The sequence below is a fragment of the Vanacampus margaritifer genome, chromosome 16, assembly GCF_051991255.1.
Source record: "Vanacampus margaritifer isolate UIUO_Vmar chromosome 16, RoL_Vmar_1.0, whole genome shotgun sequence".
NCBI classification, from domain to species: Eukaryota; Metazoa; Chordata; class Actinopteri; order Syngnathiformes; family Syngnathidae; genus Vanacampus; species Vanacampus margaritifer.
Genome location: NC_135447.1, coordinates 19,208,340 through 19,227,654, shown reverse-complemented (window position 1 = coordinate 19,227,654; position 19,315 = coordinate 19,208,340). Strand labels below are relative to the sequence as shown.

General features: G+C 39.8%; 1 protein-coding gene across 4 annotated transcripts in view; it reads left to right on the top strand.

Annotated features, from left to right (window-relative positions):
• gdpd5a (glycerophosphodiester phosphodiesterase domain containing 5a) overlaps positions 1-19,315 on the top strand; it is a 105,198-nt gene that overhangs the window by 50,300 nt on the left and 35,583 nt on the right. For all 4 annotated transcript variants that reach the window (XM_077547497.1, XM_077547499.1, XM_077547498.1 and 1 more), the window contains 4 exons: positions 699-849; positions 3,718-3,948; positions 12,347-12,492; positions 16,868-17,015. In XM_077547497.1, coding sequence (XP_077403623.1) covers positions 699-849; positions 3,718-3,948; positions 12,347-12,492; positions 16,868-17,015 — 676 coding nt within the window. The remainder of the gene's footprint in view (positions 1-698; positions 850-3,717; positions 3,949-12,346; positions 12,493-16,867; positions 17,016-19,315) is intronic.

Here is a 19,315-nt window from a genome sequence, read left to right as displayed (position 1 = left end):
ACGACATATTTGGATTTCATGTCACAACTCAAACGGGCCCACAAATAATATTTCTTCCCTCATTCACTAATCATTCATTTTATCTGATCTAAGGTCTCATAAGCTCTACAGGAAGGGGTGGAAAGCGGATTTGTCATTCATTTATATTTTATTAATCATGCAAGAAAAAGCTAAATATGATCGTGTTGGCACGTTTGGAGAAAGTGCCTTTTTAGTCCTCTGAAAAAAAAGGGAAATTTCGTCTTCAGGTTCAGTGCCAAGTTTGATTACGTCAGGTAACAGGGACTATTTGGCAAAAAATCTTACACTGTAATAATACTGTGAAATCCTTGTTTTTTTGTTTTTTGTTGCTGTGATAGTATAGGCCTTGTTGCGAGATAACAGGGTTTTTGGATTGCATGATTTTACTGTAAAATAACAGTTAAATTCTGTAAAATCCAACGATGCTGTAGTATACAGGTATTCATTGGGATATTACACGGGGACTTAATTACAACAAATTACTGTAAAATAATAACTGTTAATTATTGTGAAATGCTAGTAATTTTTTACTGTACACATTCCAAATTCCAAGATCCATCTTGGATCAATCTGTATGTACTTTGCCATTTGTCTATTAAACAGACTACAAACTATCTTGAAAACATTACAGTATTTACTTGAATAACACTTGTATTCTGTCAATATTCTATCTCCAGTGTGGACGGGGTTCCATTCCTCATGCGAGATCGTACCTTGAGACGAACCACAGATGCGAGCACAGTCTTCCCTTACAGACAGCATGACGATGCTGCTTTCTTCAACTGGACAGAGCTACGTTCACTCAACGCAGGTCGCTGGTTTCTGGAGGTAAAGCAACTCAGATCACAATAATTCATCATAACTAGAAAAATTCCCGCGGAAATTTTCAATGGGACTGCTGACTCTTGCAAGGTGGAAAGACGCATGTAGCAATAGTAGTAGTAGTATAGTAGTAGCAAGTACTTGTAGTAGTAGTAGTAGTAAATAGTAGTAGTAGTAGTAAGTAGTACTTGTACTAATATAAGTAGTGCTTGTAGTAATTTTAATAGTAGTCAAATGGCCAAGATGGCCGCCGACCCAGGTGAGCGAGGTGGAGAGAGTCCTTGGCGTACCTAATCAATTGGCCAAGATGGCCGTCGCCCTGAGAGAGCGTCGTGGCGAGAATCCTGGGTGTACCTAATTAATTGGCCAAGATGGCCGCCGCCCTGGGCGAGCGTAGTGGCGAGAATCCTGGGTGTACCTAATTAATTGGCCAAGATGGCCGCCGCCCTGGGCGAGCGTAGTGGCGAGAATCCTGGGTGTACCTAATTAATTGGCCAAGATGGCCGCCGCCCTGGGCGAGCGGAGTGGCGAGAATCCTGGGTGTACCTAATTAATTGGCCAAGATGGCCGCCGCCCTGGGCGAGCGGAGTGGCAAGAATCCTGGGCGTACCTAATAAATTGGCCAAGATGGCCGCCGCCCTGGGCGAGCGGAGTGGCGAGAATCCTGGGTGTACCTAATTAATTGGCCAAGATGGCCGCCGCTCTGGGCGAGCGGAGTGGCAAGAATCCTGGGCGTACCTAATAAATTGGCCAAGATGGCCGCCCGTACATAGGCCAAGCCTTGAGTACACCAAGTAAAAAAGGGGTTGAGTTGAGCAAAACAGTAAGACAGATGATTGGCTGAGGCAGTTGCTATGCAGACGTGAGAGACCAGGCAGTATAGCTAAAAAAAAGCACTATTTAAATAGCAGTCCATTCCATTGCCTTTAAAAAATAATAATAATAATCTTGTGTAGGTTTTTTTTTTTTAAATGTATTTTTTATTTTTTATTTAAATGAGCTGAACAGTATAAAATTCAAACGATTGAAATCGGTCAAGAAATGTGGAAGTTTAAAAAACGTTTAAAAAAAAATAAAAATAATTTAAACGCTCATTTACAAGAGTCAGCAGCCGCGAATTTAAACCACTGGAATCGCTCAAGAAATGTGGAAGTTAACCATAATCAACATCAACTAAAAATATCTCACTGTCCCTTTAAGAAAAATGCACTTTCACGCACACACATTTGACTTTGTAAATGAGCTGAACAGTTTAAAATTTAAACGACTGGAATCGCTCAAGAAATGTGGAAGTTAACCATAAACAACATCAACTAAAAGTATCTCACTGTCCCTGAAAATGTATTTAAAAAAATGTAAATGAGCTGAAGAGTTTAAAATTTAAACGACAAAAATCGGTCAAGAAATGTGGAAGTTAACCATAATCAACAGAAACGAAAAATATCTCACTGTCACTTTAAGAGCGCACACACATTTTTGACTTGGAACCGTCACGCGCCCCACATTCCATTGAGATTGTATGAGAGACGCACCCCTTGAACAAAAGCCTCTCACGACTTAACGGTTCAAGATACAGATTCAAGAAATGGCTCGTTAGAACGGCAAGGGTTTGGGGAACACGAGCATGTTCTCATTTTCTTAATCGGATGAAAAATGCCTGCTTGCTCCGCTCAGCAGTCCCATAATAAACCCATTTTCTGGGTAGAATAACAATATGTGCCTGCTTGCTTCGCTCAGCAGTCCCATAATAAGTAGAAAAATAAACCCATTTTCTAGGGTAGGATAACAATATGTGCCTGCTTGCTCCGCTCAGCAGTCCCATAATTATAGTGTTTCAAATATTGTATTTGTCTTAATATTTTTAAATGTTTAAACTTTTTCTTGTTTTGTATCAAAAAATAATTGTTTGAATATTCGTGATTTCAATTATTACCAAAGTAATCTGGATTCTCTGATTTTCCATAATTGAGCAGCCCTCGTTCAAAATAAATATGCTACTCACCAGTGCTGTTCATTCAGCTCAGTTTCTATTTTAACTTTATTTCTAATTGGCCAGATTTTATTTGCTGCTTTAAATTCAGCACATGGAAATGTTTTGCTGAAATTACTGAAAAGTGTGCTGTCCACAAGCTGTGCTGCTATAAGGTGGTCACCCTTGCAAAATCACACCTCCACTTTGAGCCACAAGCTTCCTTCATAACTGCTGCAGTGTTTTTGACCCCCCTCTGTTTCTTTAGCGCTGCCTCTCTCTTGAGCGATGACGTCATCAACAAGTCTACTTCATTCATACTGTTGGTTTGCTATTACATATAGTCTTTTTGCTCCAGATGAAAAGGCAAATTTAGCTTCCTGCTGTATACTACGGCTGCCAAAACTGAGCATGTGTTGATTGGGTCTTGACGTCACGTGACATCAGTCCTGTATTTTAATTGGATGATGGGCCCAGTTAATATGGCCCCATGGCTGTCTATTGAGAGCAGCTTGAGACATGCACACTGTGATTTGAGTGGCTCATAGCTTGAGCACGCGCTCTTGGGGCCGGCCCTATTTCAGTTCTTCCTGTTAAGAAAGTTAGACCATTGAACTTGGCTTTGTATTATACATATATGTTTATAACAAAATTACCTTACAAATGTAATTGGTATTTATTTTAATATTATTATTCTTGATAAAATAAAATGTTCTAAATTATTAGCTATAAAGAAGACCAATTATGAGCCTGCATAGTGCTCAACAGCGCAATCTAGTGTGGCCTGGCCCCAAATGCAGAGACGTCACTGATTTTAGAGCAGCATGCCTTAATCTTGCTTACTGTAATATATGGCAATGAGAGGCTCAAGTATCTCCCTATCTGTTGCTTTCTTTTGTTCCCAGAGGGATCCCTATTGGACAGTAGACACATTGACCGGGAGGGATCGGAGCAGGATAGGCAACCAGACGGTTTGCAGTCTGTTGGAAATGCTTCGTCTTGCAGTCAGAGCAAACATCTCAGCACTGCTCAACGTCCGAAGGCCTCCTGTAGGCCACCCTCGCTACCGGAGTTGGTTCATGAACACGATGTGGACCGTGCAGAAAGCAGGGATTTCCCAGAAGCGGGTGACGATGGTAAGTCCCTTTTATACTAATCTATCATATTTATACAGTATATTAGATCGCTGGTGTCTGACCGAAACTTTTGTAAATTTGGTCAATTAAAAAAAAAAAATCACAAATCAATAACTATCTGTGGGTACTAGGCTGTTATTTTTTCAAAATTACTGACTAATATCAAGAGTTGAAAATAGGGGGATTTGGAGTAAAAAAGCATTTAAAATGACTGAGAAATTAAATAGTAAACATTTGTAATTTTACAATAAATTCTTTGTTAATTGACTAATGTTTTTGTTATTGAAACTACAATTACTGTAATGTCCTAGATGGTAACATTCATTGACATTGTTTTAACATGTATTTTAAAAGGACATCTAATGAGATATAGGGAAAGGGGAACGCTTGAGAGGGTGAATAATATGCAAAGCAAATAATTGGACTTGGGATGCTGCCGCTTCATGTGATCTAAAATTAGAAAACACAGTGGTCGTTTAGTATCCCTGAGGTTGTGGGTTCAATCCCTTTGTGAACATGTCGAAGTATCCTTGAGCAAGATATTGAACTCCTAATGCTGCACCATCAGAAGGTGAATGAGTAGTCAAAATGTAAAGCGGTTTGAGAGCCTTGTAAGGTAGAAAAATGCTATCGAAATGAACTACCATAACAGTAAACTGTTTTAATGTTAAACCTAATATATAGTTTTTCAAGTTTTGTTCAACATGTTTTGAACCATGAATCACATTATTTTTGTGTTATATAATGTTATATTACATCGAACACAAATTATTATGAAACCTCTTTTCATAAAATCTTGTCATTTAAGGTAGGGTCTTGAGTTTTCACTCAGAAATAAACACTTCATAAACACTGGATGTATACACATGAAATCCTTCTCAATCAACACCTCTGAGCTTCTGTTAATGTGTGGTGGTGACTTTGTCATCAACCACCACCCCCAAGCCTGCATTTTGCCATTTTGTTGTGTTTTGCCATAAGAGGGACCTTTCTGGACGGAAAGTTATTGTTTGCCCCTCTAGCCAGTCACAGAGCGGGGGGCGTGTCGCTGAAGTCAGGCGCAAAATTGACGAGAAGAATGGGGGTTGAGCCATGGGTTGAGCCATTGGAGGAATCGGTTTTGAATTGTTTGTTTACAAACATAAACGGTCAAAACTTAAAGTGTAACTCAACACTAAATAAACTATTTTTTTTTTGCTGATTAACTGTATAAAAAGAGTATGCCCCCTGTAAATGTTCAAAAATTGCCCCAAAATCTGATATTAAAAAATGTGTAACTCACTTCCTATTCATTTAAGCATATGGGTCCAAGAGACTTTTTTGTAGGTCATAGGCTCCCTCAAATACCCCCCGAAAAATTTCATAGACCTTGCTTAAACGTACAACTGGGGCTGATTCATTAAAAAATTTCTAGGGGGCGCTAGTGAGTCATTTTTGTAAAACGACAACGTTTTCAGAAAAGGGATGCCGTCAGTGCCAGCCGATTTAAGCATTTTGACTGATCTTTCAAGGTCCACAGAAAATTTTGTGTTTGGACACATACTACCAAATGAAAAATTGGACTTTCATCTTTCATCAGAAAAAAAAAAGTTTGTTTCTACCTTATTCCGTTTTTCAGTAATCAACAATAGAAAATGGTTAGTTTCACCCAAATGCTCTGTTTTGAAACAAAAAACGGAGAAATCAAGCTTTTTGTGAAACAATATTATTTCATGCACTCTAGTCAATTTGAGACATTTTTTTTTCCATGAATGATGCCACAAACACCTAAACAGTGCTTTACTTCTGTAAAGCACTACCACCAACAATGAAAAAGTGTTTTTTGATAGCACAATATGTTTATTTACATTAAACAGTGTAACAATTTGACAAAACAATTTGGCAAACTATTTACAAATGTGTGCAACCGTGGTACTATTTACAATTGTGTGGATGTTTCAAATACAGTTTTTCTTTTTGTAACACTCCCCTGCGTGCAAGGCGACGCAGCAGGATTTGCACAACAGATTAGTTTCACTACGATGGCCCCTTAGCGTGGAGACGCTACACTTTCTTGCTGGCTTTTTTTTCCGGAGAATAGCAAGTATATACTGCAGTGTGTGTTTGGCCATGTTGCCATCAAGTCTACTCTCAGGATCATGATGCGGTGACATTATGGTGGTGTTACGTCTGGCTTCCTCATGTCCTTCAGTTCCTATACCGGGTGGTTGATCCATCTTATCCGCTCCATTCATGGTGGCATCGTAGTCCATAACCAGTGTCTTCTTCGTGATCAGACTGTACCTACTCCTCCGATGAATATGCATTGGACTCGGGGCACTCTTCGTCGTCCGATTGAACATCCTCGGTTGTGCTCCGCATTTTCCGGCGTTGCTTAATGACGGCTTAATGACGTGATCATAGCCGCCGCGTCAACGCTTCCAACTTCGGCGTCAACCTCGGAGTCACCATCATCATCATCGTCGTCGTCATCAATGTGCTCTTTAGCATTGGTCGATGCTTTTCGTCTTTGAAAAAAATGCTCAAGCGTGAGCTGCTTGCAACCGGTCGCCATTATGGCTTCCTCAGCCATTGTCCCCTCAACACTCTAGCTCCGCCTCACGTCTTCTACTGACGCCTACCCAATCTTGTCCAAAGAGAGTCATCGCTGCCATCTAGGGGCCAAAAATAGGCATTATACTAACTAGATCTGCTTGATACTTTCAGCACAGCTGGCCAAGGCTTTCCTCCACCCGTTCCCCCCCCCCCAAAAAAAAAAAAACTTGGTGAACATCTTTTAACGTCTTTGGCGCTCCTCCGTAGGTTTTTACTAAACGTCATTTAACGTTTTTGGCAGTAAAAGAGTTAGGCATTTCCACTTTTTTGATGAAGGAATATTAAAGGCAAAATTTGAGGCACCACCCCCGTCATATAGTATTTCAAAAAGTCTAGATTTTCCACCCAGTTGTTGTCCCAGGTCTTGAGATAATACATGCCAGGTTAGAATTAAATCGGATGATAACTGTTGGCAAATGGTTAAAAAAAATGACCACAGTGAATGTGCAAAAATGGGCCAAAATTGGACATTCAAAAATTCATAACTCACTTACTGTATATTTTAGGATATGGCTTCCATGGAATTTTTTGTGTGTCTCGGGGTGCTTCACGTGCTTGCCAATTTTTGTAGCCCTCGTCAAATGTTTGGATTGGTGCATATTTTTCCACGCTAGGGGGCCTTATGTTGTTATGGCAAATTCATAATATCACATTTTTGGCCGAGCCCGAGGAGTGTGCAAAGTTTGGTGAGTTTTCGTAAATGTTCAGGTCCCCAAAAATGAGATTGTTTACAAAGAAGAAGAAGAAGAAGAAGAAGAATACAAACGAAAAACAATAGGGACCTCTCAGCGGCAGCTGCTCGGGCCCTAATAATACGAACAAAAAACAATAGGGACCTCGCAGCGATAGACAGCTGCAATAAGAGAAAAAAATAAAAGAATAAATAATGTAAAGATTCCTAATAAGAGATATTAACATAAAAACATAACTCAAAAACATTGTATATTATACATTAAAGTGTTGATTTCATCACATTTATTGATCAAATTTCTAGGGCAATTTGTATTTTTGTTAGTCTTGTCAAACTTAAAGCATTAACTAATTAATCACAAAAAAATATCGCATTAATCATGAATTAACGCAGATTAATTGCACTATTAATTTTGACCATAGATTATCCTTTAGCGTGACAGTGGATGGCTACGTTTAAGGTAGCACAGGTTGTTTGAGCAATAAAAATAATTACATGCATTAAAGTAAAGCATTTAATAAATGTTTGCGTCTGACATTTAGAATTTTTGGATGTCATTTTTTCAAATTTATAATTGTGCAAGTAATTCATTGATTAGAAAAAGAGGAGGATGAGCGTGTGCAGTGGATCAAAAAATAGAATACGTCATCATAACATTAAATGTCAAAAGAATAAACACATAACCGGTGCTCTTCAAATTTGGAGAGAAAAAAATATTGATAAAAAAGCCTTTTTTATTAAGTGATTAATCGTGATTAATCAAAATTCTAAAATGTGATTAATCTGATTAAAAATGTAATCGTTTGACAGCTCTAATTTTTGTACAATACACAATAAAATGAATTTTAAAAACTTACTACGTAAATAAAATAAAAGTAAAATATCTAGTGGCTATAAAAGTCACATTCAATTCATATGTATGGCTAAAGTAGCTCCCATTTAACCGGTTTTCACACAAATTGTAGTGTCTCCGTCTGAACACTTGGTGGCACACTAACGCGCACGCACATAAAGACATACTTCATAGACAGCCGAAGAAGAGAGCCGCAAAGGGATAGCTTCATGTGCTAACTTCGAAGCTTGTTAATAAAATGAATGAAGACAAATACAATAGTATTTGCTGAGAATGCTGCACATATCAAATTCAATATCCGCTACAGGCACAGACAGCGACCCCCACCCATTTTAAACTATTTACGGTGATCGAAGGGCTTTATCTGCTGTGATCCGAATGCAACAAGCTAGATGCTATGCTAACCACAAACTACCCACCTGCCCGAACTACATTGACTACAATACAAAAGCACCCCCTCAAATACACCCCTTTGCTTTTGGTGTAGACATTTTCCCACACGCAGACAGGAGAAACAACGCAACAGGCAAAAAAAATTTTCGACCAACAGTTCTCGGAATGGACGGAGCGGATATAAGAATTCAAGATTTGAATAAATAAAATTTTAGACCTGGGATGAAAATATGGGTGTTTTTTAAAAGACATTTAAGGCCTAAATTTTTTTTAACTTTTAAAGACTTTTTTTTAGACCCCACGGGAACCCTGGCATAATCCATTCTGCACAAATTAGAGGCTAAAAGGTCCATAAATCAGGCCAACCAAGCGAGAACATTCAGGCAGCACCAGATTAGTCACTCTAGGTCTACAAAAAGCACTTTAATTGCTCATTTGAAACAAACCCCCTGGTGCCCCCCTGGCGGGCAACCGGGAAAATTCACGGTTTATCCCGCCGGGCCACACTGGGCCTGCACATACATGTTCGAAAAGGAGTAGGAAGAAGTATAAATTTATCAGGTCCTACCCCTTTAATCTCCGTTACACAGTAAATATATCAATATTTGCTGTCAATTTCATATTCATATTTCTACACTGTAAAAAATTTTTTAGTTATTTTTTTAAACACGGTAATTTTCCAGCAGCTGGGGCGCCAAAAATACAGCTTTTTAGCCTTTAATTGACAGGACAGCTGATAGGAAACAGGAGCGAGAGGGAACAACCTGCAGGAAAGGACCATACAGTCCAGGAATCGAACTGGGGTCGCCTGCTCCGAGGATGAACCTCTACATATGGTGCGGGTGCAGTGAGCTAACCATCACCCACAGAAACGTATTCTTACTTACCTCTCATGAAAATACACTTTTTTCCCCCCATAATTACAGTTTGTAGTTAGGGTTAGGGTTAGGTTAGGTTTGTAGTTGTAATTTCAACAAGATTTTGCCTTATTTTCAGGTTGTTTTAGATGTTTAATTAGAAACATTACCAATTTATTACATTTGAAAACAATTAAATTACCTAAAAATATACTAAGTAAACATTGTATTACAAATAGTATTGCTTAAAATTACAGAAATGTGCTGTTATTAGTTGTTTTTAATGACTTTAGGAAAGAGGTTGTATAATAATTGGTGTTCGATGTTGTATAACAGTATATGACACCAAAAAATAATGTCATTCATCTATCCAAATGTCAAAAAACTGTTGAAAAACTAGATATTGGGTTTAAAATTGCGACAATTTACTGTTATGGTCATTAATTTATATAGCGCTTTTTCACCTTATGAGGCCCTAAACCCACTTTACATTTTGACTTCTCATTCAGCTTTTGATGACGCAGCAGTATCTTGCTGAAGATCAAAGATACTTTGAGATCAAACCCACAACCTCCGAGATACTAGATGACCACTCTACTACTGATACACGCCACCGCTGTATTATTATTTTTTTAAAAGCAATTTTGGATCACATGAAATGTATGCTTAGTTCTGATGCCCCATTGCATTTGACAAAAAAAAAAAAAAAAGTACAATTGAATGCTCTTACTAGAGTACGATCAGTGTTTCACTGAACAAGTATGTGAACATAAAATGGGCAAAAAGACAAAAAGGGAACGACACTCAACGGTATGTTGTGCGTGCCGACGTATTTATGTCATTGGTGACGTTGATAATGCCGACTAATCGGGACAGCCCTACTTAGTTTGTAGTGCTAATGCCCCATTGCATTTGATAACAAAAAAAACTTATTTACAATTGAATGCTCTTACAAAAGCATGATCAGTGTTTATTTGAACAAGTATGTGAACATAAAATGGGCAAAAGGACAAAAAAGGACCAATAAGCAAATGTATATTAAATGCAATAAGACTTAACAAGGCACACTTAACAAATGCAGCAAAACTAGCAAGATTAAGGCAGCTAACTCTGTACTTCCTGTTATTTTGAAACCTATTCTCACCACTTTTGGTGCACTACTGAGCTGACTGATGCCAATGGTAGGAGGCTTTCCCATCATGCGTTGTTACTTGTGTAACTAGTAACACTTGTGACTGTGTTAATGCCATGTCACATTGTGTTAATGTGTTTTTTGTACAGACAAGGTGTAATATAGTTACAGTGTTATTGTTTCTATTCGTGGATTAAAGTTTTGCTACGCTTAGTATTAAAGGTGTCCTAACATGAGCTTTGCAGCGACATCATCATCCATCCTCTGGATGCCCTAATACTGTATCAAAATATTTTGGGGTGAAATTCTGCCTTTTTGTACAAATACAAGCTCCACAAGATAGTCAACTGTGAGCCCAGTTTCAAACGGACAGATTTTGGTTGGCGTGACCAAGGCTCGCCTGATTCCAAGCGCTTCAGTTTACAAAATGAGTTGGGCGTGGCCAAGGCTCTCCTGCCCCACCTGCTTCTGTTTAGTACACACTGTCTTAGGCTACATGTTTTTTGCTCTTCAGTTTCAATAGATGATCACTAAATGCAACCTTTATGTACAAAATGCCATTACAACATTATTCTCTGCCTCGCTCGCCTCAGATAACTCGGTTGCCGCTTCCCATACTGCGGTCCTTTCACGGAGCTGGCGAACCTTCGTGAGAGAAAGAACGGAGGTCCGCGCTTGGCAGGCAGTGAGACCACCCAGTCCCCACTCTCTCTCACGAAGGTCCCCCCACGGCTTCCGCAACCAGCGAGGCAAGCCCCGCTTGGGGCCAGCCAGACAACGCTCTCTCTCGGGGACCTTTGCAAGAGAGACCTGGGACTGGCTGGTCTCACCGCCGTGTTTCCACAGCCGGCAGCTTACGCGAGCCGGCGCCGCAGGGCTCGCCTTGCTGCAGAGCGGCTTCCATGAGCCAGCAAGCAGAAACCAGCCATTCCCTGCTCTCTCATGAAAGGTCCACTGCCGCCCGCAGTGCCGACCAACTTTGGCGACTATTATAATGAAGGTGGGGGGAGGGGTTCAAAATTGTGAGGGTGGAGTTTGCGCTGAGCTAGTTACATATAAAACCGAAAAAGGCAGGGTTAGTGACGTATAAAACCGATCTGCTGAAACAGCCCGTTTGAGAGTGCTGTTTGAGCTGTGCTGACACACACTGCCAAAGACAAGGGAAATATGGGTCGTTAGTCAGGATGGGGGAATGCATATTATGATCAAAAACCTCAAAAAATTTGAATTTTCATTTCAGATCTCCTTTAAATTATTGTAAATTGGTGGTACCCTTAATATAAAAAAAAAGACAGGCAGTCAGTGCTATATATAATGTAATGGCCTATGCAAAAAACATTGAAATCACAGTTAATTGAGAATGTGACAGTTATATTAAGATGCTATGTAAGTTTTTTATTTACTGATTTCAAAACGTATGTGCAGGCTGCTGCCTGCGTGATTTTGAGCCTGTTTGTGAACATATTTTAAACATATGTATTTTTTAAGCCTTATTGTGTGTTTTCGCAGTTACAGTGATTTCATGTTATTTTACATTCAGCATCACAGATAACAGTCTATTTTCGAAAATTAAATGACATTTAAAAAATATAGGAAAAATCGAATAAAATAAACATAAAAATTCTGTTATTTTAGTATTTATTTATTTATTTTTTTTTTTACAGTTATATAGTGTACAATATATTTTTTATGCAGTAAATAATATATCAAATGCTGTAAACTTTTCACTACACTACCACTAACATACCTATAAATAGTAGTATAGTTCGGTATCCAAGAGACTTGGCCTGACTTTGGCTTGAACAACATGAGATTGACTCTAAATAACAATGTATTCATTCTAACTAGGCTCTTTGTGTCTCACGTGTTTGTGCCAGGTGACATGGACCTACGGCACTGACAGGGAGAAGGTTCGAGGGTTTCAGGAGACCACAAATGAGAAGCTGTCAGTGGCAGAGATAAGGCAGAGGGGCATTACAAGCCTGACCCTTCATTACAGCAAAGCCAGCCACAAAGATATACAGTAAGAGCCATTTCTACAGTAAAGCCGGAAGGAAAAGCTAATTTAAGCAAAAAAGAGGTCAAAAGTAGGATAATAAAACAAATGTAGGCATTCCTAGTAAAAGCAATCATCAATGAGCAACCAACATTTGCTCATTGAAATGCACGCTAAAGACATACATTCATAAAAAAGTTAAATACAAAGTATCACACAATCTGTCATGTTTGGGTTATGTTTTTGGTTGTGTCTCCCTTGGTCTTGTTGAGTGTAATCCTGCCCTTCCTCGTGTCAACCAATCAGTGCCCTCAGACACTTGTCTTGCCCCAGGTGTGTCTTGTTGTGTCGTTGTGTGTCTTGTTGTGTCGTTGTGTGTGTGTTTAGTGTCCTGTCTCCCCTCTGTCTGGGTTGGATCATTGTCGATGTCATCACTCTTGTTTTGGTGTTACTTAGATTTTTGGTCTTTTCAGAACTTTGTTGGTTTTGTTTAAAGTTTTACCCAGTACCCCTGTTAGTGTTTTTGTTAAATAATTTGTGTTCAGTATTACATGCATTCCTGCCGTGGTTCTCCTGCCTCCCTGCATTTGGGTCCTCCAACCCCACCGTGACAGAGGGGAGACAGGAGACTAAGTACACACACTAACTACACAACAAGACACACTTGGGGCAAGACAAGTGGCTGAGGGCACTGATTGGTTTACATGAGGAAGGGCAGGATTACACTCAACAAGACCGAGTGAGACACACAACCAAAAACAGAACCCAAACATGACACAATCGTGATGTGAAACAAAGTGTATATTATTATGATTATTATATTATTTCAAACTTGTTTTACAACAAAAAAAGTGAAAAGTAGGGTGTGCAAAAGTATTCAGCCTTCTTTTCCTTTAGTGTATCCTCTTATCTTCAGAGGTGTGTTAATGAACAAAGATGTCTTAATTGAACACCTGTTGCCCTAATGACAAAATGTAATGTGTAAAATGTGTAATCAAGTCTCAGTATAAATACAGCTGTTCTGCGATGGTGTTAGAGGTCCGTTAACAGCACAAAAAACAGCATTATACAGACTAATGTCTTGGTCAGACTACAAGAAAATAACCTGATTTTGACCCAACAGAAGTGTCGTGGACAAACGTGGCATGTCCTAAACGATTTTGAGTTGTCTTGACGTAGCGTCACCCGTGTAGTGTGTCCCGTTCAATGATTCGTCGCCTGTTGTCTGGGACGGTTCACAACCATCACAACGAAAGTCTAGCATGTCAGAATTTTTGCTTGTCTTGTCGCGCAATGTGAAATACCAACGTTGTCATCCTTTTGGTTCCGCGGCATTGACCAATAGCGAGAAGGAGCGAAACGTCACTCATACACTGATCAGCACGTTATAGCTCCCTTTTGATTCATTTATTTTTTCTCCCCTGGATATCTCATGGGACGGGGTTAGACAGGTGCATGCTGAAAAAAAATAAAACTAGCCGCTGCGGCGCTGCCGCTGGAGCTCATAGTGCGCACGCATTGTGCACATTTGTTGCCATTTAAAGAAATGAGCAACACATATGCCCTCTATGGCGTCATCAAGTAGGCCTATTGCCATAATTTAGCTCGCTCTACATTCAGGTTCTTCTCCTTCGAGAAGTGGGGGGAACATGGTAGAGGCGGCTGTCAATGAAGTCTCGCCATCAAAAGATACATTATTTTTTATTTTATAGATAGGAGCCACCTCTCAACATTGCCATCAGGCAACGGCGACGTGAATAGAGTACAAAAAATATTCTGACTGCCGTTCTAATATTTTGAGAGTATGATTTGGGCATAAGTGGGAAGCGCACATAGGCCTACATAGTGAGGAATCGATCACGTCTTTGGGACAGACACATATCTTTTTATAGAAGTTGGGCCAGGCCTGTCCGTCTTGTCACCTGCTCTCGCTAGGAGTGTTTTGTCCCCCTTTTTGGCCTACATGAGAAACGCTATGTTTGGCGTAAGAACAACACTGCTCATCTGTCTTAAGTACTCTCAACACACCGTTCCCACTGTCAAACATGGTGGTGGGAGCATCATGCTCTGGGGGTGTTTCTCTTCTTCAGGGACAGGGAAGATGGTGCGAGTAGAAGGGAAGATTAATGGTGCAGAATACAGGGCAATCTTCCATCCATCTAACCTAGTTGAGCTGGAGCTGTTTTGCAAAGAGAAATGGGTAAAAAATTCAGTCCCTAGAAGACTTGACGCTTTAATTGAAGCAAAAGGGGGTTTGACAACGTTTTAATTCAGGGGGGCTGAATACTTTTGCACACACTACTTCAGTTTTTTAGTTGTAAAAAAAAGTTAGAAATAAGATATACACTTTGTTTCACTTCACGATTGTGTGCTACTTTGTGTTTAACTTTCACATAAAATTTCAATTAAATATATTTATGTTTGTGATTGTACCGTGCCAAAATGTTGAAAAACTCAAGGGGTATGAATACTTTTGCAAGGCGCTGTACATGCATTTGTTGCACTATACGGATTCAAGTGCACAAGTTTCCAATAACTATTCAGTGTTTCCGCAAAAAAAATTGTCTGGAGCCTATACATAAAGCGCACTGCATCAATGGCGCATGCTCGCTAAAACAAACGATAGCTTAGCTTGCATACTAAAACATACGGTAGCATGAATGCAGGAGCAGCACAACAGGAGCAAAACAGTGAGTTCGGTTGTACTTTATTCAACAATGAACTCACATTATTTTTATCAGTCTTCATCTACAAATCCATCAAAGTCTTCATCTTCTGTATCCAAATTAAACAGCTGAGCAATTTCTTTATCAAACATGCCAGGTCCCCCCTCGTCATTATCGGAGTCAGTCTTGTTGCCGTGAGGCTGTTTAGCAATGATGCCAGCTTTCGCGAAAGCTCGAACAAGTGCCAGCAGACACGTTCGCCCTGGCGTCCACAAATCATTCACCTGCTAGCCCTTTTTTGCACTTCAGGGCCACCGTACCAACCAGGCACTAACGCTAACGCTAGCTGGTAGCCACTAACTAACCACTTGCGGTGTATCATACAATGACGAGGTAATTAACTAGCGGTTCTTTAGCATCATAAATTAGCGATTTAATATACTTTCGGGTTGGCATTGTGATAATGTTGGTAGAAAATATGTAATTTAAATAAAAAATTCGATATGCAAGCCAACACATCGAAAAAGGAAGTCAAGGTGGGGGTCACAACGCCGCGCAGGCCGACTTCGAAGTAAAATCCTACCAAGGTAATTGCATTGGCATAAATGTATTATTTGGTAAAGCTTTATTTTTTTTAAGTTAGCTTTGGTGTAGGCGGCGTGTTACGTTGAGTATGTTTCCAGCTCTATTGACATGTCTGAATGACAGGGTAAATCCATTATGTGGTTTGCGCTCGTGTGCCATCATAAAATATCGATACTGCCTACAATATTAGAGTATTGATATATTTTTTGCAACAAAGAGCACAACAATATATTGCAATATACCCCTAGTAAAAATGAACTGCAGAAGAATAGGTTACACTGCAGTCTGGTGTTTTATTTTATCGATCGTTGATTACTGAAGAACGGAATAAGGTAGAAACAAACTTTTTTTTCTGATGAAAGATGAGAGTCCAATCTTTCATTTGGTAGTATGTGTGTTTTCATAGTCGAAACACAACATTTCTGTGGACCTTGAAAGATCAGTCAAAATGCTTAAATCGGCTGGCACTGGGGACAACCCGTTTCTGAAAACGTCTGGCAGTCAAAGAGTTAAGCAATAGGAGAGAAAAAACATTTATCCAAAAATGTAAGTAGCATCTTCATGAAAACATCCTGAAACACCACCATTTGGGACATATGACAGTAAAGACAGTAAAGGCATAAAAAGCTTGAAAAATATTACTTAACTCATTTGCTCCCCAAAACATACAAATACATTCTATTTTAAATGTTTTAAGTGTCCCAAAGACATATTTATAAGTTGTTATGGTTTTATTTATTTATTTTTTTTTGGAAGAGAACAGGTGAAGCAATGGTAGTAATTACAAAAACGCTCAGAATGTGGCAGCAGAGTATAAAAGATCCACCAGGGCCATGTTGTAAACAAGCTCATTTACCCACAGTTCTGAACAGATTTGTGAATAATGATGAAATTTAGCTATATTATAATGCTAATTGTTGCAAAATGGAAATAGATAGAAATATACATTTTTTTTCCTGATGAAAGAAGAGACTCTAATCTTTCCTTTGGTAGGTTCCATGTTTTTATAGCAATAGAACACAATATTCTGTGGGCCTTGCAAAATCTGTCAAAATCCAATAAAACAGCCGGGAGCGAAGGGAGTTGCTTCAGTGACAAAATGACAAAATATTTTTTGCCATGTTTGCAGATATGTACTTTCCTTCCCCCAGGGAGTATCTGGCCAACAATTTGAGTGTGACAATCTACCCAGTGAATGAGCCGTGGCTGTACTCAATTCTGTGGTGTAGCGGGGTGCCTTCCGTGTCCTCCGATGCCCCTCAAGTCCTCCGAAAGGTGCCTTACCCCATCTGGCTTATGGTAAACAACTCTCATCTCAACCTTTCTCTCATCTGACACCACATGCAACAACAAACTCACCCGAAAGCAAGGTCACACACAGAGATGAGAAGACAGCAAGAGAGGACAGAGACTTGTGAGCGTTCCTCCACATGTCAGGGCAAGGACATAGAGAAAATATGCTGTAGCGCAGTAGCAGACTTGAGCTCAGCATGGTGTTGAGGAACAACAGGGATCTGAGAAGGAGTGTGGCAGTTTGACACAAGGGCACTAATCGCCAGAGGTGTGCATTTTACAAAATTTTGCTGGTCTTTCAGCCCCCTGGGAACCCCTCGGTCATGGTTGGTCTGTAATTTTTTGAGCGAACCTAAATGTGACCGTCGGTCCTTCATTTTATATCATCACTTTCCCTTTATTAATATTAATATTTTTTCAGACAAGTATAGGAAAATAATCTGCTGATTTCCATTTTTTAACTATGAGCATAGGTTGTGTACATAATAAAATCATGTTTTGCCCAAAATAAATATTGCACAAAAAAATCATCTTATACCTTCATGAATATTTCCTTTTCATTACACCATTAGACAATGATTTTATCATGCATTTTTACACAATTTGTTCACATTTAACAAACAATAAAATCATGCTATAGCAGCACAATTATATCATTGAAATATAATATTATGAAATTGCATAACAAGACAAAACAAATGAGAGCCTTGCTATTTGGGGGGAAACAGAGCGACACAATATTCACGTGTAGTCACGTGACGTCAGAGATGGGGAAAACGTCTTCCTGCTCATGGCCTCATTCATTTAAATCCTTTCAATAAAAAAAAATTGGGGGGGAAACTCCAGCAGTATTTTATTGTGTTTGTGTTTAAATATGTGTTCCTATTTAAATTTCTTTGTTAAGGTGCATTTGATAAGCAAAGTGAGAGTGCAACTTGACCCACTCCCTACGACTTGTTAAAAGGAACTCTGACTGTCATGACAAGTTTGCTCTATATTATTTATTTGGTTGTTCCTAACATAACTTTTAGATTCATTTTTCAAAAATCATTTCCAGTTTAATATATTTTGTAGAAACTTTATTTGGACGTACGCCGCCATTGTTATTTATGTCGCAACGCATTCAGTGCGTAGTGACGTAGAATGGCAGCAGGCTCTCTGTCGAGCAATGTGAAACGCCTATCAAGAAAGCAAGTTAAGCCTCGTAATGTTCCTAAAGAAACAACATGCAATGAGGAGAGCAACCCTCCCCCACGCTGTGCTCTCGTCATTCACCAGATGCATTCAAGAGTTTTGATCGTCCCTTTAGGAACGCCATGGAAGCGACGAAATTTCCTGCAGCTCAACCAGGACAAAACAGATTTTAGTCATCGGTCCTGAAGGTCAGAGAGAGAAACTTTTACCGAAACTACAAGATTTTAAACCCTCAAAATGTGTGAAGAACTTGAACTTAACTGTTCTTAGGGTGAGGACCATAAACACATGGTGAGGCTACACCAGCTACTATGGTCCTCACCTATTGAATAGCATGCCGGAGGGCATCAGGTCCGCAGAAACTATTGATGTTTTTAAGAGGAGGCTCAAGACACACCTTTTTAGTTTGGCATTGAAATGTTTTTTGTTGTTGGTTTTTTACCCCAATGATTTCTTTATTTTTAATTATATTGTCTTTAGCTTGGTTTTTGCCTTTTATTCCGTTTTCTTCGAGTGTTTAACAGTTTTCTTTTAGCGTTTAACTGTTTTTTTTGGTTGTTACTAAGTTTTTAGCTCCAGTGTTTCCTCATGGGGGAGCCTCGGCACTGGGAGGGATGGCTGGTCTTCACCTGCGGGTGGGCGGACATCCTGGGGGCCCCTTGGCCACGGGTGGCTGTGGCGCGCTTCAATTTATGTGGGACGAGCCGCGGTCAATCTGGGTCGGGGATCTCTGGGATGACATTGCTCTTTGTGGTGGTTGGTAGTCATCCCTCTCAGTGTGGATGAGCTCCTCCTGGGTGTCTTTCCTCACAGGGTTTTTCTGTGCCCTGCCATGTTGTGGTTTGTGTGTGTGATCATAGGGATGTTGGGGGGGGATCTTTTTATTGCCCTATGCATGTTTTAATTGTTCAGCACCTTGAGTTGCATTTTAATGTATGAAAGGTGCTACATAGATAAAAGTTTTGATTTGATTAAGACTTCCGAGTTTCACACATCAGCGTCGTTTCCGGCGACTGATGGCCGCGTTCCAACACTCGCACCCCCACCCCTGCGCACCCCCGACCGGGGCCTCTCAACTCTCTTAAATGCTTCGGACACCTGAGACGACGGAC